At 28.5% G+C, this 21,323-nt stretch overlaps 2 protein-coding genes across 3 annotated transcripts in view; one reads left to right on the forward strand and one right to left on the reverse strand.

Moving 5' to 3' along the window:
- The first annotated feature begins 278 nt into the window (after positions 1-278).
- LOC145762217 (uncharacterized) lies at positions 279-4,280 on the forward strand. 2 transcript variants are annotated; one of them, XM_082574635.1, is made up of 7 exons: positions 279-463; positions 672-794; positions 876-930; positions 1,122-1,229; positions 2,162-2,404; positions 3,057-3,234; positions 3,811-4,280. In XM_082574635.1, exons 1-7 carry the CDS (start codon positions 314-316, stop codon positions 3,887-3,889), a joined length of 936 nt encoding a protein of 311 aa, XP_082430761.1. In that variant the 5' UTR covers positions 279-313; the 3' UTR covers positions 3,890-4,280. The 2 variants fall into 2 exon arrangements, with proteins under 2 accessions (XP_082430761.1, XP_082430762.1); XM_082574636.1 differs by having other exon boundaries at positions 3,814-4,280.
- Positions 3,882-21,323, reverse strand: part of LOC145762201 (bridge-like lipid transfer protein family member 1) — a 44,122-nt gene continuing 26,680 nt past the window's right edge. Inside the window, 30 exon segments of the mRNA XM_082574633.1 lie at positions 3,882-5,060; positions 5,254-5,512; positions 5,751-6,149; positions 6,261-6,497; positions 7,045-7,247; positions 9,197-9,383; positions 9,986-10,082; positions 10,371-10,546; positions 10,895-10,998; positions 11,064-11,090; positions 11,368-11,497; positions 11,946-12,060; positions 12,279-12,445; positions 12,782-13,042; positions 13,497-13,701; positions 14,100-14,271; positions 14,413-14,528; positions 14,835-14,929; positions 15,380-15,560; positions 15,905-16,072; positions 16,449-16,790; positions 17,396-17,623; positions 18,059-18,193; positions 18,548-18,642; positions 18,862-18,972; positions 19,373-19,597; positions 19,899-20,010; positions 20,314-20,442; positions 20,577-20,704; positions 21,061-21,175. Coding sequence (XP_082430759.1) covers positions 4,859-5,060; positions 5,254-5,512; positions 5,751-6,149; positions 6,261-6,497; positions 7,045-7,247; positions 9,197-9,383; positions 9,986-10,082; positions 10,371-10,546; positions 10,895-10,998; positions 11,064-11,090; positions 11,368-11,497; positions 11,946-12,060; positions 12,279-12,445; positions 12,782-13,042; positions 13,497-13,701; positions 14,100-14,271; positions 14,413-14,528; positions 14,835-14,929; positions 15,380-15,560; positions 15,905-16,072; positions 16,449-16,790; positions 17,396-17,623; positions 18,059-18,193; positions 18,548-18,642; positions 18,862-18,972; positions 19,373-19,597; positions 19,899-20,010; positions 20,314-20,442; positions 20,577-20,704; positions 21,061-21,175 — 5,121 coding nt within the window. The 3' untranslated portion in view covers positions 3,882-4,858.

Genomic DNA, 21,323 nt, shown 5'->3' on the forward strand with positions numbered 1-21,323 from the left:
CATCACTTAAACAAGAGGACTAAATAACAAGATGATTAGTTTATGTTTGGGTTTGGTGACCATGCCATAACATACTTAAAATCTTTATGTAAACATTAATACTTTTGGCATGTTTTAAATCATTAAATTGATTTTGTCATTTTTTCCCGTCGCATTGTTGTAATATTAATTGTATATCGTATTTATTATTTAGTTTTATCAATGTGCGTAAAACCAAGATAAAAAATATTATAGAAGTGTACACTACCTAAAAAATATCAATTTTAAACAAAAATCAAACAAAATTTTTTTATTTTTAGAAGAAAAGCTCAAAATGAGAATAGTTATATTAAGTCTATGTTGTTATGGTTTGGTGTTTTTATTTAACGGAGTAGAAGCTAATTCCTGTGTGGATGCAGTTAAGAAATGTCGGAATGATAAAAATTGTTATTCGATTTTTAGATCAGTTAAAAAAAGATGCACGGTAGGTAAAAACATCAAGAAAAAAACTAAAAAAAATGTTCAAAAAAAAAAAATTAACGATTGGGTTTTCGTTAATTTTTGAATAATTTAAAAAAAAAATTTTGTCATTTTTTTAAATTAGTTTTAACGTAATTTTTAACTTAAAAATTGATTTTATTTAAACACAATCATGATTATTATTTAATTATCTGTTTATTATGACGTCATAGATGTATAGAAACAACTGCACAGCCGAGTTAAAACACGTGACCAGATGCACAGAAGAAATTGAAATGTTAATGAAGAATTCTTTTATTGAAAATTGTAATTGCAAACAAGAATATAAAATGACCGTGAGTTTAAATTAAAATATTTTTTAAAGTTTAAATTTCAGTCTTTCTTTTATTTTTAATAAATTAAAATTTTTTTTTTAGAAAATTCAAAAATGTTCGAAGATTTTTAACTCAATTTATGCAAACCCTTGCTACGGTGAGTTACCAACAAAGACCATTGTCATAAAACAATTAGCTAAACAATTACCAATCAGTTGGTTTTACAAATATAACTATCCGCAAATTCGTGAATTAATAACAAACAAATATGATCATTTATTGTATGACGTCACAAACAAGATAACAACCAATATGACGTCACAATTAATAATTTTGTTTTTGTTTTAGACAAAGGATTACAAATTCGCGAAGAAGCTGCGAAGTTGGCGGCAACTACAAAACAGGCTGCGGTTGAAGTCGCTACAACGAAACCAACGATTTTGCCGCCAAAACTTGGTACAAAATTATTTGTTTAATAAAAATTAAAAATTTTGTATTTAAATTGCATGAAAGTTAATTTAATTAACAATATTAAAACTTTTACGATATAAAATGCTTGGTTAGAATAATAAGTTTTACAATTTTTAGTTTTTATTTTTTCACATTAAATTATAATTTATTTAAATAAAAAGGAAACCCTAAATTTTATCGATTTTAAAAATATTTTATCAAGGAAATAAATATTTACTTATTACGTATGTTTAATTTGTGACGTCACAAACATCAAATAAATAAAAACTCAAAACAGGTCGTGCTTTGAAACGACTTTTAAATGAAATTTTTATTGCTTTTTTACAAAAAATTTTAAACCCAGTAATTCCAAAACTTTAAAGTTGAAATCTCTGATATTAAAGGCTTAGTAGAACCACTATTCACCCACAAGAAGGGTTTAAAATAAAGTTAAAGGGACTTAGAATGAACGGTATTACTACATAAGCTACAAAGTCGAAAAACAACAAAATTTTACAAATTTTAAAGCAGTTAAACATCTTTAGAAACGACTTTTTTTGCAGATAAATATCCAAAGTAACCGACACATAATAAAAACTACTTTAAATTTACTAAAAAAGACAAAAATGTCACAAATTAGTCAAAATTTTTGTTGTCAAAATGTCTAATGAATCATAAGTAAATTAACCTGTTTATGACGTCATAAAACTAATCATTCACCCACAAATTCGTAACAATAATCTTTGTTGTTATTTAAACAAGAAAACAAAACCCACAACACGTCAATCAAAACCCTTTGACGTCAATTTAGTGATTGTGACGTAAATAATCGAAATTTTAGTAAACTTTAAAATATTTTTTGCGCTTCCTCATTTAAGTTTCCGCCATTGTTTGTTCCTTGTGACGTCACAATAAAAATAACAATTACTTTTTGTTAGATCTTGTTAAAACATCGACGACAACCACAAAAAAAGTGACGTCACCAAAACGTGACGTCACGACCCCGACAATCGACCCCAAAGTTCGAGCAGCGGAAATAGCCGAAGTGGAAAATCTTTTCGACGATTTTAATGACGTCATAATCAGTTACGAAGGCGACGAGCGTTATGACGTCATAGAGAAACCGAACGAAATTGAACTAACAGCGAAAACGACGACACAAAGCGATTATGACGTCATAAGTAAGAAAAATTATTTATTTTTACAATATTTTAAACTTTTTCTGTAAAATAATAAAATTCGTTCCAAGAAATTAAATAAATTTTGAGACACTAGGACAACAAATAGATTAGTAACCGAATCATAAAACAATAAAAATAAAACTAGTTACTAAAAGTTGTAAAATTATTTTCGACCTGTTTTTTTTTTAGTTTAAAGCACAATATTTTAAAATTTTAAAGTTCGGCTTTTTTTTAAAAACAACTAAAACATTATTCGATTTTTTTATGGATAAATAAATTAAAATATTTGTTTTTGTATATATCTTTATCCTTGATGTGGAGAGGTCGAATGTGCTACTTAAACATAGAGTAACATTAGTTACTCCGACCCAGTCTCGAGTTGCCTTTGGGATATTATAGATTATAATTGCCTAATATTTAAGTTGCTGATTAAGTGCCGGCTCAGCAAGAGTTCAAACCGTTTATAGCGCCTTACTCAAGGGCGCTACAGCATAAGAGTAGTGGGGATCGGTCCCAAGATCTCATGTAGTTCAGCCAAGTGTTCTTACCACTACACCACGCTGCCGGTTTTAAAATAAAAAGTTGGATTTTTTAAATATTTTTTTTTCAAATTAAACCAAGTTTTTGAATATATTTTAAAATTTAATTTTAGCTGAAGAACCAGTAGAAGAAATACATTTTGAAATCAAGGTCATTGAACCGCAACAATTAGTCCATGATGACGTCACAAAGGAAGTTAAAAGTGATCAAACAATGGAAATTATTTTAATAACTGGAGGAATTTTGGTCGCTCTAACTTTAGTAATTGCAGCCTTGTACGTTATAAAAAGGTAAAAAATTGATTTTTAATAAAATTAAAAAAATAATTAAGTTAATTATAACAACATGGTATTACTTAGATGTGTAAAATTTTATATGAAATATCATATTAGGAAAAAAATGTTAAAAAAAAATCCCAATTTAAAAATTCACCTAGAAAAAAATGTCACATTTTCTGTTCCTAAAACTTTATTAAATTTGACTCACAATGGAAAGATTGTTACATCACAACACAGAGTTTAATGAGCTAATAAACTCACATGAGTAACTTTACGACCAGTTATTTTCTAGACATAGCAAACATAAAAATGTTTTAGTTAAATATTTATTAAAAAAGTTCTCTATTTAATATTTACTTAACTTTTTACCAATACGTTTAAAGCGTTTTAAGTCAACCAAAATTACTTTTAATTAAGACAATTAATACTTTATTTAAAGACAAAACTTATCTGATACAAATAAAAAGTTTATAATTATTATTTTACAAAATGGCTATAAGTTTATAATAATTCTCTACAAAACCGAAAACCTTTGAATTCTATTAAAAAAATGTGTTTTTAAAATATAAACAAACTTATTTTTTTTAGCAGAAGACGAGAATACGTTCCCGTAAAAGTCATTACCAAAAAGTTTCTACCAAAACCAAAAGGACCCGAGAACGTTTGACGTTACAATTAAATAACTCAACACTGCCATCTCGCGGATAAAAAAATTAACCCAGAAACGATGAAATAAACTTTTCTAATTTTCGCCAAAAATAACCCATTTTTTTATTTTCATAGAATATATATTTCAAGTTTTTTGTTGTTTTTTGTTATAAAGTTCGTATGTGCTTAGTTTTAGTCGTTTTTATTTATTTTTTGCACAAAAATTCAATTTTAATTTTTGTTCTATTTCTTCTTCAATGTTTTATATTTCATAGATATCATATATTTTTAATAACGACATCCAGCGGCAATTAAGCATCCAATTATATGTTTATTACAGTGGACAAATATTTTGACAAAATTTGAAATAAAATCAATTAGTAGCACCGTATAATGATATGACAACTAAATTAATTAAAAAATTAAACAACAACAACAAATTCCATTTGATAGTAAACCCTTATGACGTCACAACCAATTAGAAAGTAAATGACGTCACGTTTGACGTAGAGGACACGTCACAACACATGGTTATGACGTAACATAAAGAGAATTATATTAATGGTTCAATATATATGATTGTAGTTTAACTAAACCCACTAATATTCTGTATACGAAATTTAAATAGGTTTACTGGGTAATACAATTACTTTCTGCGATCATTAAACAAAATCTGCTTCATAAAATTTAGTGAAAAAACCTCTTTGGAATGGGGTTATATATAAGCTAAAGCAAGGTAGTAAATATGAGTTGCCAAAGGTCATCAATTTTTAGGAAAACTTTTAAGAAAGTTCAGATGTCCAGGAAGAAGAAGATATCAAATCTCAACCAATAGTGAAGCACAGGGATCACGTTTTGTTCCAAAAAAGAATTTTTTGATCAAGAATGGCGTCTTAAAAGTGGAAAGAATACATTACAACATTTTTACCCTAAAAGTAGAATAAACTTTAATATAAGTGACTCTTTATGACGTCACAATCCCTAACTTCTACGAATTATCGCGGCTCTTCTGTTGCGTCACAGTCACCACAAGGTTTTGAACAATGATAGCTAAAGCGTGATCTAGAATATCCAGAACTCCTCGTTGGAACCACTTTGGGATGGTGGTCCTGGCATGCCTGAACCCCAACTTCTGTAAAATATAATCCACACCAACGGGTTCGATTCTCCGTCCAGCCCATGATATTAACCTGGAAGTAATTAAATATTAATTAAAAACGTTAATTAATAAAAAATATTAAAAATTTTAACTTTTATTTTTTACTATATTCTTCAAACTTTTGTTTATATTTTATGACGTCATAATTATGTTGAATGACGTAAGTAATTGACAAAATTCTCGATATTGTAACTAATGAAACGTCATAATCGATTAATAATTACCTCACAGTAGGTTCGAGCTGCCACGTGTTACAAACGAACTCGCGAAGGTCAACTCGGTCAAAGGTGAAACTGTCAGGTTGCTGTGACCCCTGACCCGAGGTCAACCGGGTTCGACTCGACAACGCTTGTTGTTTCTCTTTCATGTATGACGTAATAAGGTCGTGCAGACACATGATGAGTTCGACGTCCATTGTGACGCAGATGTGGTCGGTGAATTCGGTGACGAAACTACATTCCACAACTGGTCGGTTCTCCTTGTCTGGGTCGGCAAAGAGTTTTAAGAAAAATGACGTCATTATTAATTGTGACCTCATGGTTAATTTATAAGCTATAATCAGGTCACAAGCCCAATTTAAAAAATCGCAATTAAGTCACGAGCTTAATTGCAATACATTTTTTTTTAATTTTATTTTAGTCAAAAGCTTTGTTCTAATATATTCACAAATGAGTCACAAGTTCTGTTTGTTGTAACCTAATAAAATAAGCAAGATATTTACCTTCTGGATCAGGTTCAGTTGAAGCTTGTACATGTTCAGTCTTAAAATCCAACTGCAACTTGGGAAGAGCGAATATAATATCAGTATCATGACTATAACTCGATGTTGACCCCACTCTACCGCTACCTGGGTTCGAACCTGGGACTTCTGGCTCGTTGATGGCGTTTAAAGTCCGGAGCATGCTTAGTTCTTGACTGTGGGAGGCTGTGACGTAGGCGAACCATTCATCCAATGACGCTGATGACGGAGGTGGGTTCTGATGACTTGATCGGGTAACACGTGACACGGTTGCCATGGGATCGGTGGTTGGACCCCCGGTTTTTAACCAATAATCGTGGCCAAGGTTAAAGGTCAAACTTTGGGTCGCCAAGGTCGAAGATTCGTCTCCCCGAATTGATTCTGATTTTTTTAGAATTAAAAATTTTAAGACAAAAAAAATTAAATTTTAAACAAAATTAATCAAAAAAAAGTTGTAAAAGAAATAAATATAAAAGTAAAAATATTCTAAACCTTTTATTTCTTGAACTTCGGTCGAAAACACAATGTTAGGCTCCAATATGTTAAACAAAAACCAATAAACCGACCGGAAGTTGGCGCCATGGAAACAAACAACCGTCAGACTGTTACCATGGAGACAGATGGAACCACCCAGGTGGAACTGAGGAGTGACAGCGACTCCTAGTGAGCGGAAAGTGTCGTTGATCGCAGAGTAAACAGTCGGCCAGTGGCGGTGATGAGAATATATAACTAGAAGAGAGGATAAAGTAAAGAATTTAAAATATTGTTTGTATTTATTTATCTTTAATGTGGAAAGGTCAACTTTATGACTTTAACATAGAGTAACATTTGTTACCCCAACCCAGTCTTGGATTTCCTTTGGCAGTTTAGAATACTATAGATTATAATTGCCCGATAATTAAGCTGCTGAATAAGTGTTGGCTCAGCAGGAGTTTCAACCGTTTATAGCGCCTTACTCAAGGGCGCTACAGCATGAGAGCAGTGGGGATTGAACCCACGGCTCATGTGTGGTGTAGCAAGTGTTCTTACCACTACACCACGCTGCCGGTTTTATTGTAAAAACAATTTTATAGCACTTTACTAAAAGGCAGCTTAAACTATTAAGAATCAAGCTAAAGATCTCGTGTAAAAAAGACAAACATTTTAACTAACAACCGCTCACAAAAAAATAAAATATTTAACATTACACTTTAGCAAACTTAAAATATTTTTAAAAATTGAACTTAATATATCTAAAAAAGTAATAAGATCGTCATAATAAAAAATTTCCCTTTACCTTGTGACCTCACAGAAGGTTGTCTGATCGGGGCCTCTCTTCCCCCAGCACGAAGTGAGTAGAAAGCTCGGTAAGAATTTTGAAGTTGTTGAGTGAAAAACTCTTCAAGTTTTGCCAACATTTTAATAACATCTGGAGTAGTGGATCGAGTTATTATTAGTGAGAAATCCTCCCATCCTATATCACCAGGAACGTAGACTGCACTGTAAACAAAAATATTGCTAATTAGAAAATCTAAATTTTAAATTAATAAATAATTGTAAAAAAAATCCTAACTTGTAAAAAACATTTTTTTTTTATTTTATAGTAAAATTAGATTTTAGATATTCAAAAAACTAAATAAAAACTGTAACTTTATTAACAATATTGCATAAATGCTATTACAATGTCTTAAAACTATTTAAAGAGGCAATTTATTTAAAAATTTTGGTCTTAAAAAAACTTTTTTAAAAATCTTATTTTATAATAGAAACAAATTTAAACTAGATTTATTTGATAAATAAAATATGGTTCGAAATCGTTTGATTCTTTTTTATGAATATAATTTATTTAGTAGGTTTATTAATTAAATTATAGATTTAAATATGAACTTTTTTATATTTAAACCTAATTTTAACAAACGAACACGCATTCATTGATATTGTAATAGAAAAGTAAACTAAATTTAAAAGCAAAATACCGATCTTAATTTTTTAGTAATTAAACGAGTATTAAAATATAATAATAACAAAACAATTAAAAAAAAATTTTACACATTTTTGACTTATCCTTTAACATTTTACTTAAATTTTCAACCAATATTTTTTACTTCAATTGACAGCGAAAAGGACGATTTTTGACGGCGACCAGAACGCTATTAAATTATTCAAGCGTTAAACTCACACTGATTCGTTATTTTATAAAAAAACTAAAATAATGATTAAACGATATTTAGCTAGAGTTAAATCTTCATTTTAAACAGCAACATACAAAATAATAATACCTACAACATATTAAAATTTCAGAAAATTTAATCTTTAAATTTTAATAATAAAATATATTAATTAGTAATTAGTGACATTTAAATGTCGTAAATAGGAGGTTTGCGATTCGTTAGGATAATAACAAACATACTAAAAATTTAGAACTTTTACTTTTAAAGAACAAAAGTTATCGTCTTTCAAAATTCGTCAAATAAGAATAAAAACAATAATGAACAAAAAAAATTAATTTTTATTTCATTTTCAAGTTATAAATATTATAACATATAACTGACCAAAATTTAAAAATCTAATAACAATCATTAAATTTAAATAAACAAACACCTATTTATTAGTAATTAGTGTCAAAAATTAAAATTTTAATTTATTTTTGAGTTACTAATATCATAATATACAATTGACAAAAATTTAAAAAATTAACAACAACCTTTAAATTTAAATAAACAAACACTTATTAATTAGTATTTAGTGATTAAAAATTAAAATTTTAATTCAGTTTTGAGTTATTAATATCATGATATACAATTGACCAAGATTTGAAAAATTAATAACAACCTTTAAATTTTAATAAAGAAACACCTTTTAATTAGTAATTAGTGATAAAAATTAAAATTTTAATTCATTTTTGAGTTACTGATATCATGATATACAATTGACCAAGATTCAAAAAATAAATAACAACCTTTAAATTTTAATAAATAAACACTTATTAATTAGTAATTAGTGATAAAAATTAAAATTTTAATTTATTTTTGAGTTAGTAATATCATAATATACAATTGACCAAGATTTAAAAAATTAATAACAACCTTTAAATTTTAATAAACAAACACCTATTAATTAGTAATTAGTGATAATTAAATGTCGTAAATAGGAGGTTTGCGATTCGTTGGGATAATAACAAACATACTAAAAATTTAGAACTTTTAGTTTTAAAGAACAAAAGTTATCGTCTTTCAAAATTCTGACTAGAAAGAATAAAAACAATAATAATAATAATAAATACACTGACAATAACAATATGTTTCGAAATCTAAGATTTCGAACCATAATAATAATAATAATAATAATAATAATAATAATAATAATAATAAATATAATGACAATAACAATATGTTTCGAAATCTAAGATTTCGAACCATAAAAAAGTTGTTACTTTTAAAAGTATTTACCTTTTCTCAACACTAATAGGAGCACTAGGTTTGGGTCCCTCCCATTCATCACCCAGTTTAAGGTGAACATGGGTCAATCTCCCCATCATAACACAGCCCCCCATATACTCGATGCGACCCCCTAAACTATCGAGTTTAACGTTTACTTTGTGCATGGGTTGGCCGATACTGGGTTCAAGAAGGTGACCTTGAGAATAAATTTCAAAATCACATTTATTACAGTTTTTTTTCAGTATCATCTTAAAGTGATAGGTTTCATAATTTTATTTGGGAAAAGTGTGCAACTGTGACGTGTTTAGCTATGCTCTGGCTCAAAGCTATCTGTAAACACCTGGCTGAAGAGTGAACAATATAGCATTAGTGCAATACGAACTGTTATTTTACATTATTTTTTGTTTTAAAATAAAATTTTATTGGCAAAATTTTAATTGTTAGTCTTGGGTTTGCAAATGTTTTGTTTTAAGGATTCAAATTTTTTTTTTTATTAAAAATTTAAATTTAAAAGTTTTTATTAAATGAGTTATAAACCCTGATCAAATATGACTTCTTTTCCCAACATATTAATTCATATATTAAAACTTGAAATATAAAAAGATTAAAATATTATGTGTTTTTTAAATGTACGAAATTTATATCATAAAATCATACAAAAAACAATAAATATTATAATAATATACAAAAAACTTAAAATCCCCCAAAAAAGTTAAATATATTTTAAATTTTGTTAAAGCTTGTATTATTAAATTAAACAGAAGTTTTACATAAATATGTATTTACATAAAAACTTACAGTTAGCTTTCATGTTTTTAAGCTCGATGTTTCCCCCAATTATTCCACTCTTGGCATGAAGTTGCGAGTTATCCAATCCACAAGATAAAAATATATCCTAAAAATAATGAAAATTAAATTTAAATCAAGATTCTAATGAAATGCAAAAGTACAAATATTTAAGTTTTAAATTATATAAATATAATAATTCCTGATGTTTATTTATAACAAAAAAGTAGTTTAAACTTATAAATTTAACCCAAAATAGTACTACATCTTTTTATATTTTAAAAACATAGTTCTTTGTAAAGTTTTAATAAAAACAGTAATATATTACAAACATATTTAGTATTAGTTTTTACAAAGATTTAAATTAACTGAAACCTTCAAACAACTTTCCACCAACCTTATCCCCTGTACTTTGAATATAAAGCCTTCCATTGGACTTCAGTCCATCACATGACCATACAGTATTCCCCATTACGTTACTCATATTCATAGAAACATCCAATCTACTCATGGATAACCCAAACAAAACAACTCCCTTCCAGGATTGCTCGATTGAAGTTGTTGATATCCCATCTAAATATAAACAAAATCCAATTTTAATGCTCAAACATTGTTATAATAAGGTTTGTGTAGTAGCTTAAATATTTGAATTCAACACATGAGCTCTTGGGTTTAAATCCCACCGACTTCAAGTTATATGGACTGTATTAAAATGGTTATAAATTGACTTCTGTTGAGCAAAAATCAATTAGCAGATTAGTAAACATGCAATATAGTAAGCAAAATACTAAACATCAACTAAGAAATGTGTAAACACAAGTCTTCGATGTTTAGGCTGTAAAGTTAGTATTTTCACATCAAGGATAAATAAATGCATAAAATAAACTTGATTATACTAAAAATTATTAAACTTGACCCTACCAGGTTGCTTAGTTTTAGCTTTGCTTTTCTTTGGTGAAGCCATCGGAGACTCTTCAGCAAGAAAACTAAATATTCCAGTTTCATGTTTCGAGTTTCCCCTTAGTCTAAAACAAAAGCAAGTTAACATTTATTATTATCATAAGTGATATTTAAAGTTTTCTGTACAAACCTTCCACTATCCTTTTCCAATTCCACTCTGAAAATAAAATAAAGATTTTGTTAATACACCAACTTTTTTTTTTGTATTTATATTTATCCTCGATGTAGGAAAGTCGAATGCGCGACTTAAACATAGAGTAACATCAGTTACTCCAACCTAGTCTCGAGTTGCCTGTGGCAGTTTGGGATATTATAAATTATAGTTACCCGATAATTATACTGCTGATTAAGTGCTGGCTCATTTTAAGTCTTTAAAATAAAGATACATTGTTCACTAAAATCTTTTACAAACAACAACATAAAATAACAGTTACTTTGGTTTTGTAGGTATTTCAGAAGTATCTCCCAGGAACAATCTTCTGGCAATGCTCTTCCTATACCAGGCTCTTGGAAAAGCTAAAATTTCACTTAATCTTCTCATATCATATTTAAACGAAGCTTTACCTAAAAATAAAATTTTTTATTATATTTTACATGTAACTAATATTGTTAAATTAATTTTTTCAATCGCGTTCAATTCCCACTGATCTCATGCTGTAGCTCCCTTAAGTAAGGTGCTATAAACGGTATGAACTCCTGCTGAGCCAATACTTAATCAGCAGCATAATTATCGGGTAATTATAATCTATAATATCCCAAACTGCCACAGGCAACTCGAGACTGGGTCGGAGTAACTGATGTTATTCCATGTTTAAGTCGCGCATTTGACTTTCCCACATCGAGGATAAATTTATATACAAAAAAAGAGAAAAAAAACTTTAATAAATAATGCATAAGTTATATTGCTAATTTTCTTGAACTTTAACAAAAAAAAAATTTTAATTTCTACAAAGTCAATTTTAAAACCAACTAAAAATAGAAAAAAAAGTTTTAAGAATATTAAAACACCAACCAATATCAACTAAAGCAGAGATGTTGATTGAAATCATATTTTCTCTTGGTTTGGATGACACAGAAACATTGCAATCTAATGGAGTTGATCCCTTTCTGGTGCGCACAATATTTATCTAAAGTAAAAATTTTAATTAGAAAAAATTTGGTTTAATATAAATTTTTCTTAATTATCTTTGGTAAGATTGTTTGTTAGGCAAAATGTCTAGCCAAAAAAAATGTACAAAAGTTTAGGTAACATAAAATTTTTGTTAATTAAAATTAATTAATAAAAAAAAATTTTTACAATAAAAACTAAACAAGTATTTGCCATATAAAATAAAAAAGTGTTTACCTTAACAACTTCAAGGTCGACACTGAGTGAATCATTCCTCCCCGATCCCACCTTATTATCCCACCCTTGCTGTTGTTGTTGTTGGGTTCCATAAGGGTGGAAAATATAAACGGAAAAATCAGACATCACGGCGGTGAAGCTTAACCCACTTGGAAAACTACTACAAGCTGAAACAAAATTTCAATTTAAAAAAAATTTATAAATTAAGCAACTTGTAACTTATATTTTTATCCTTGATGTAAAAAGGTCGAATGCGCGACCTAAACATAGAGTAACATCAGTTACCCTGGCCCAGTCTCTAGTTTCCTGTGGCAGTTTGGGATATTATAGATTATAATTGCCTAGTAATTAAGCTGCTGATCAAATACGGGCTCAGCAGGAGTTTATATCATTAATACTTTCTTACTTAAGAGCACAACAGCATAAAAGCAACAAAAAACATGCTCAAAACAAATTGTAGTGAAGTAGAAATATTTAAAAGATAAAATAACAAAAACACTTACACAAAGAATCGGATGAATTCTTATCAGCAGCAAAAGAAAAAGAGTTTGCCCCAACCACAGCTCCAGTTGTATCTCTTATACTACTGAACACTAGGTCCAGGTTGGGAATATGTAGCAAGCACTCAACTCTTGACATGGGTTGGCAGTTAAAAGAGACATGTGAGGGGTGAACATGGACATAGACAACCACATCAACTGGTAGTGAAGCCATCGTTGTGTTAAATGCCTCAACTGGATCCCCATAAGAGTCTGTGTCATTGTCTGAAAAGTTTAAATGTGGTTTATAAGAATGATTAAATTTTTTAATATTTAATAGAAGTATAAAATCAAGCTAATAATATTTTTTTAATTGCTTTTGATGTAGAAAGGCCAAAGGAAAATATTTTGTGTAGTAAAATTTGTTGCCCAAAACCAGTCTTGCAGTCCTGGTGCAAGTTTTCTTATTTTTTTTTTTATATTTTATAATCAGTCCCTGCTGATTTGTGTTGGGCTTACCTAAAGTTTTAAATATATTTAAATACCCAAAACATACAAATGAATTTAGGATGTTTAACATATATTTAGATAAGAACAATTTGAAGATTAATTACTTAACTGAAACTTTAAAAATTTATTACAAACTTAGGTCTAGTGTAAAAAAAATTATAAAATTTAATTTGAGAGTAAAGACTTTTTATATTGTCGATAAATTAAAAAATAAAACAAAAGTTTTTACCTGACACTGATATATTGGTTGGTTCCCCAACATTGAAACTGGAAGGTAAATTGGCTAAAGTTTGTTCCATATAATCCAGGAAGCAGGGACTTATCACCATCTCAGGGAGCGATTGGATGGAGAACCAGGTGTAAACACAAGCTCTGTTGGAAGAAGTTGAGGATAAACTTGTTTTGTATATATTTCCACCACCGGGGGAGTCAACCTTTAAAAATTTCAAATTGTAAAATTAGATGAAAAATAAACATAATAATATATACTAAATTTTCAGAAAATATTAAATGTATATACACTCATTGTTTTAGAAATCAACTTAAAGTTATAAGGTTTTTTAAGAAAAGGTGCTCTGTTTAAATGTATTTTTAAGCTACTCATAGCGCCATACTCAAGAGTGGATAGTGTGGCTTTGGAGTGACTTAAACCCTTGTAGCTAAAACACTAATATTTTTAATATAATTTAACAAATTGCAATTAATAGTGTTTAGGTAAATAACATTACCACGAACAGATATCAGTTGCAACCCTATTATATTAGTCAAAATGCAGTAGCAGTAAAAAAAATCAAAGAATGAGGATTTCAACCCTATAAGACTCAAAACCAACCTGTATGTTAGGAATGTTGTTTAAATTAGGAGATTTTGGAGTGTTGGGAGAATTTGAATCTTTAGTTTCAGAGTTGTAATGAACTTTAACCTCTACACCAGGAACATAGAAGTTTGTCTCATTTGAATCAGTGACAGAAGTTGAAAGTAAACGTTGGTGGTTAAACGTGGAGCTAAAGAGAATAAAATAATTAAAAAAAAATTTTCTAGATATTTTAGGGATTAAAAGTTTTTAAATAACACAAGTTACAATAATGCAAATTTAAAAATACAAATTCTAAACATATCTTAGGCAATATTACTTCAACAAATACCTTGAAGAATCAACGTTTGTGTCTGAGGACTTAAGTGGATGACAAACTATCTTTCCTCCATCAATCTCCACTTTTATGTCCAGGATCATTTCTAATTCTGCTTCAGGTCCCATTACCTAACAAACAAAAATTATTAAAAAAGTTTCTGGAATGTGGTTAACTTAAATGTAAAAACTTAATTTAAAACATAAGCAAAATTTAACAAAGTGAGGCTTTTATATATTTGGTGAGCTTTGTTTTGAAAAGACTGAATTTAGAGCATAGTTAAGCAGAAACTTTACAATAACCAGAGTTAGGTAAAAATTTGCAATATTTTTATTAATTTTTCCTCCACTTTAAAAGATTAATTTGGCAGACTTTTTAAAAATAAATAATTTGGTCAAAAATAATTATGTTAAACTTTATAAAAAACTTCTAATAACCTGAGAAGTAGGTTGAGATTGAATCGACATATTTCGATCTTCAACAAATCTTTGAGGTTGAGGATGGAAAACTTTTCCATCAAGTTCCTCAAACTCTGTAAAAATTAACTTTTATGTCAATCAATATATAATGAAGCTAAGTGGATGATGTCCAATTTATAGGAATATAAAATTAATAAAACTGATGTTTTTGGTGCACAGGTTGATTATTACAAGCAAATATTAACTAAAAGTTGCAACCATAATACGACAAATAAAATTTCGACAGTAGAGCTGGCTATTGACTGGAAGATATAAAGTGTAACGGTTTGACACTATTTGAAGTTTTTATTTTACTAAATATGCTACATTTTCCAACTTTTATTTAATAAAGCTTGTAAAAAAATGCCTAAAATCCCCACCTTTAAATCATTGGTCAATTCAGAAAACCAAATAGACTTTAAACAACAGGTTAAAAAGAATTTAAAAACAATAAAACTCTAACTAATATAAAATACTAAATAAAAACAAAGTTTTAAATAAAAAAACTAGAATTTCTATCCCACCTGACTCTGAAGTGGAAGTGCTGTCGTAATCATCTTCATCCGATTCCTCATCATTCCACGAGATCCTTCTTCCCTCATCCCTCACATTCCTCATTGCAGGGAGGGTGGAATAGGCTGACTTTGAGGTCTGAACTTTGGGGTGAAACTCACTGGAAAGGGGGCGGGATTGTCGTCGGGTTTCCTGAAAGTAATTAGGTTAATTAATTAAATTATTTAATCAGTAAATTAGTTGAAGTTACAATTATTTTTAATTAGTTATTTAAAATTATTTAATTAGTTTAGTTATTAATTTAAATTATTTTTATTTTTAAGTTATTAGTGAAATGTATTTATTAAGTTAATTAATTGAATAAAATTATTTATTTAGTTAATTAATTTATTAAATTTACTTCTACAAAAAAGTTTATTATTCTTTTGTTATAAATTCCAAATAAAATATAATTAAAATAATTTTCTTAAAACTAGCATCATAATATCCCAAAGTTAACCAATTTAAAAGTTGAAAATTAAAAAAAATTAAAACACCTTTTTGGCCTTCTTAGTTTTGGCGCTCGACCTCCTTAATTTATTCCTAAAATTCTGTCGAAACATCGAAGATAAAGTGAGTTCAAGTGCGTGCATCTTTCTCTCTTGTTCTTCCACAATTGAAGGTTTGGCTCCAAGAGCTCTTAAATCAATTACAGTCCTCACAACCTTAAAATAAATTAAATTAAGTTCGATTCAATAAAATTTCCTTAAAACTTAAGGAAGATTACTAAAGTCGAGTTAAATTAGAGTTAACTCTAATATTGTGTTAAATTAAAATTAATTTTTCTTGGAGTAACTTAACTCTAGTTTGTCTTGAGTTTCCAAGGTTCCTTGAGTTAACTTTAAGTTAACTTTTTTTTAAATTAACTAAACTTAAGTTATTCTTAAGTTAACTCAAATCTTGAGTTAAATTTAAGTTAACTTTTCGCTGGAGTAACTAAACTCAAGTTAATATCAAATTATCTCAAATACAAAGTTAAATTTAAGGTAACTTTTCTTTGTAGTAACAAACTTAATTAAATTAACATTAATCTAAACGAACCTCGTTAAGTTCTTGTTCAATTTTCCTCGTTCGATCTTTCCTGCTAGTCGGAGAAATCGGTAATGATGGAGAGTCGATAACATCGTCAAATGATGACATCATCGCATCCATGTCAGCCATGCTCCCTGAGTCAGAACAAAGTCGGTCGTTGACGGATGAATCGCGTCCAAAACTTCCGTCTTGTCCGGTTATGATTGTCAGAGTGTCGATTAGTTGAGCAAAGTGAGCTCCAATTTTGGTGTCAAACTCAACGTCAATTCCTTTCATCTGCCACACTACGTTCACACTGGTTCGTGCCATCACTCCTGAGGTTTTGTTGTAACTGGTGGTGTCTGTACAGATCTGTGTGAAGATTGGTGGTATAAGTAAAATGTTAGACTTTAAATGCAAATGATTAATTTAAGAAGAAAAAAATCTTCCTTTTTTTTAAGTTTATACAACTCTATTAATAAAGTGTAAAAAATATATACAAGTATGTCCAAAAAAAATTATGTCCAGCCTTTAGTTTAAAAATAAAGCAACTTTAAGACACCAGTAAATTATCACTGGCCAATATTGGTTTGTTTTAAGCATATTACAAACATTGCAGCCTGTAAAGTGGACCATTAACCATCGGTTCTAACACCACATGAAGTCGTGGGTTCAATCCCCACTGCTTTTATGCTGCAGCGCTCTTAAGTAAAAAGCTATAAACGGTATGAACTCCTGCTAAGCCCGCACTTAATCAGCAGTATAATTACCGGGCAATTATAATCTATAATATTCCAAACTGCCACAGGCAATTTAAAACTGGGTCGGGTTAACTGATGTTACTCTCGCGCTCATTCAACCTTCCCAAATCAAGGATGAATTTAAATATAAAAAAAATAATTAGCAAATTTCTAATATAATAAAAAATATCAAAACTTAAACACATAAATAAACATTTAGAAATTAAAAATTCTAACCTCATAAGATCCTTGTGGTACAACAAACGAATTCATGGCAACAATATTTTTTCCTGGCACCGGAGTCGGCGACCAGTCGTCCCAGGAGGTCTGGAAGTCATCAGCAAACCTTACACAAAACCCCTTGAAGTTGCCAGTGGTTACCAAAGATTTAGCGTAACAAGCGTTGATCAAGGTGCTTCCTATTGTAAGAACAAGAGCTGAAGACAACTCATCATGGGCAGATAACTATTAAAAATAAGTTTTATTTTAAATTTTGTTTAAATATTTGTAAAATAAAATTTTTTTTTCAAATTAGCATAAGATCTATATGTAAAGGAGTTTAGTAGACTCTCTCTAAATATATGTAATGTTTGTATGTCCAATTTATAGGCCTACAAATTAACACAAATCCACCATTTGAAGCATGCAGGTAACATATCGGATAGTTTTGTACAATAAACATTACATTATTGAAATGTACATGATACATTGACTTTAAAAATTATTTTTAAATTGAAAAAAAGTAAACAACAATAAACACATAACATTGTAAATATTTCTTTTAAGGTATTTTAAAATTCTAATTCCTTAACATATTTATAATATTAAATACATTTTTTTATAATATTTAAAAGTACAAAAAGGGCTTACATCTTATGTTATACATGTTAAACAACTTACGTTATAAGATTGAATGTCTTTAGGAACAGGCAAGCAAATGCCCAGGTCATGGACGGATAGTTGTAGAAAAAGGTTGCTGTGTTGTTGTATGGTACTTTGGTGTTGTGCTCGTTTTACTTGGATGGCACTTACAACCTTAAAAAGCAAAAAGTTTATTTAAAAATAACTTAAAATTTTATGACATAATTCGTAAACAGACAATATTATATTTTATAGCAAACAATATAACAAAAGACATTTAAAAACATAGTCTTACACTTTTTATTAACGATTTATCACCTTAAGAATAAATGACATAAAAGATTTGGTCCTTTCTACGAAACCATTATTAAAATGTTATATTTGTGTTTTATTCAAAAAAATTAATTCTTTTTTCGTCCAAATTGCATTATATTTTTGTTTGTTTAAAATGCCATTTAAATTATTACGACCAACTGATATATAAAACTTTATGTAAATTAAACAAAAAAGCAATGACTGTAGTTAAACCTGTCTTGTAGCGTATCTCACAGTTCCTCCTAATTCAGATCTCTTCTCAACCCAATCTTCATAAGCACTTTTGTATGCAAGAAATATTAGGATTGCTACAATAAAAAAGCTTTTAAATATATACTTAAGTTTTTGTAAAGCAAGTATGTTAACTATTAGACCTAAGTTTGCAAAAAAATCAAGTCTCGAAACATTATACAAACTGCCAATAGTTGATTTAAAAGGTTTTTCATATTCTTGTGAATATTTTTTCAAAATAAATAAAGTTAGGGTAAATCCAACGTTAAAAATTGAAAATATTTTAGTTAATTTACCTTTATCAAATGCAGTAGGTTGAACAAAGAAGATTGGACGAGTTAGACTTATTAGGATGACGTTGTTATCTTGTAGTTGAATGGATTGAGCAAAATTAGGGGGAGACAAAGCTTGAAATAAAATGTTTTGTTAAACACAAAATGTAAATATGTGAACCATATGTTGTTAGTTAATTTTATAAAAAATTTGGTTATAAAATTCTGTACCAATGAAGATATATATACATAAGAAGAATTAAACACTTTTAATATAAAAAAACTACAAAATATCTCTTGCTTCATTTAAAAACTAAAAGTATATTGAAAACTGGTATACCAGTACATTTGTTTGTTAACAAGTAAATTTATTGAAACAAAAACATTTAAATTAACTAAAAAAGACAAAAAAATTTGCAAAAAATTGCACATCAGTCAGTATTTAAACTAAAATTTCTTAGTAATCCACATGTGCCTGATTTTAAATAAAGGCAAATATGTAATGTGTTCTTTTAATTATTTTCATAATCAAAACAACTGCTACAAGTATATCTTAAAAACTATTCAACAAACTTACTGTTTCCAGTATCCTGAGCCTGTTGAGTTGAGTTCTGAAGTCCTATCCTTGTTGTAAAGTAAGCCATTTGTTGGAACTCAGGATCTGCTTCAGGATAAACATTGTTGATGATTAGAGCTCCCAAGGCTAGGGTTAAATCAACTTGAGCTTTGCCGAACAACTTCAAATATTTTGGGATGTTTTCTAGAAAAATTTTATTAGGTTTTAGATAAAAAAAAACAGTTGAAAGTTTAAAATGTTATCCTTTACTTGTTTAACAGATTTATTATAGAGCAATAACTACATATGTATTTATATGTAATTTATAAGTAAAGTTATATAAAGTTTAACAAAAAACAAAACTAGTAAAAAACAAACAAAGTCTAAAACATTAACCTTATCGCAACATTTATCAAACTTAGAAAACTTATTTATTCATTTTAAAATTCAACAAACTAGCATATAATAAATCTAAGTAAATCTAAGTAAATCAAATCAAACTTACGAAGTTTTCTGTCAGCTGACCTCACCACTCTGTTTGAAAGTTCGAACACCATTGTTCCTGTTTTTAACCTAACTGCATTGCTGGATGGAGTACTGGCTGTTATTTGAATGCCCTGTGTATAACTTTTTATGTAAGAGAATGCAGTACAAGTTTAATGTACATTAATTAACAAAATACAAAAATTGATAACAACACCTAAATTAAACTAGTCAGTGGGTCGCCCTACAGTTGGAATTCAATTTATTGTGATATGGTCACAACTGATATTTGCCAGCAATATTTTACCTGCACACCACAAATGGCAGTTTATTTATTTTATAGATAAGACATATATATAAATATATACATCATCTACTGAGCTCCATTACATATAGACATAACTAAGTTTTTAAAAAAAATGTGTTTATAAACCGACCTCTAATTGTAGCTGTAGTTGATACAACATTGACTGCTCACTGGTGGATGCGACTGATGGGAGACTACTCTCTGACCACAATGGAACTGGTTTTTCAGCAGATGACACTTTTTGAATCACTTCATTAACCTTAAAACAATTGAAAACTGTTATTTTAAATATCGCAATTGTACAATAAATTAATATTAAGGCAATAAAACAAATAAACTTTAATTATTTTGGGTTTTACATTGTATCTTTAAAGTAATTTATAATTTACTTACTTCACTCATAAATATTTCTTGTAAGAAAATAAGTTGATTAAGTAGATCAGTTGTTAAGGTATGCTCAAAACTTCCAATATTGATAGAAACTGATAAGAATTCACCTCCTTTCATTTGCAATTCTCCTTCTGTTAAATAAAACAGAATTTTAATCAAGAAATATAAATTTAAAATCATTTGAAAAACAGAATTTTAATCAAGAAATATATATTTAAAACAGTTAAAAAACAGAATTTTATTCAAGAAATGTAAATTTAAAATCCTTTAAAAAACAAACTTTGAATCAAGAAATATTTTAAATGAACAAATCTAAATTTAATGATGCTATTAATATGGTTTTCAGAATTTCAAATAAAGTTATATTCTATACAATTTTAGGGCAAAGATTACACCCTAAAATTTAAAACTTTTTATATTTCAAAGTTCAAGTTATATTCTTTTTAACTTTGAAGCAAAAATTACTTTACAAAATAAGGAAATGAACCTGGGTGGGGAATGTGGTTGACTCCATCTTTCTGTTGTTTAACTTCCCCCTCACAACTAATAGCTGGAAGGTCAATAGTGGTGGAAACTGGGTTCAAATCTGATTGGGTTTGGGTCTGATCACAAAAAAAGATTAAGTTCAGATTAATTTACTTATGTACTTATGTAAGTAAAGTAGTTTCAGCAATTCACAAACTAGGTCTAAATAAATTGTAGGCGTTGTTTTTTTTTAAATAAAACTGTTTAGTAACTAAATATAATCTT

This window comes from Corella eumyota, chromosome 1 (assembly GCF_963082875.1).
Source record: "Corella eumyota chromosome 1, kaCorEumy4.1, whole genome shotgun sequence".
In the NCBI taxonomy this organism is placed as follows: domain Eukaryota; kingdom Metazoa; phylum Chordata; class Ascidiacea; order Phlebobranchia; family Corellidae; genus Corella; species Corella eumyota.

Excerpts from the sequence above, each read along its gene's own strand:
- LOC145762217 (XM_082574635.1), top strand. The coding sequence starts at position 314 with ATGAGAATAGTTATATTAAGTCTATGTTGTTATGGTTTGGTGTTTTTA. Across the intron at positions 795-875 it reads AACAAGAATATAAAATGACC|AAAATTCAAAAATGTTCGAA; the intron begins GTGAGTTTAAAT and ends TTTTTTTTTTAG. Across the intron at positions 3,235-3,810 it reads GCCTTGTACGTTATAAAAAG|CAGAAGACGAGAATACGTTC; the intron begins GTAAAAAATTGA and ends TATTTTTTTTAG.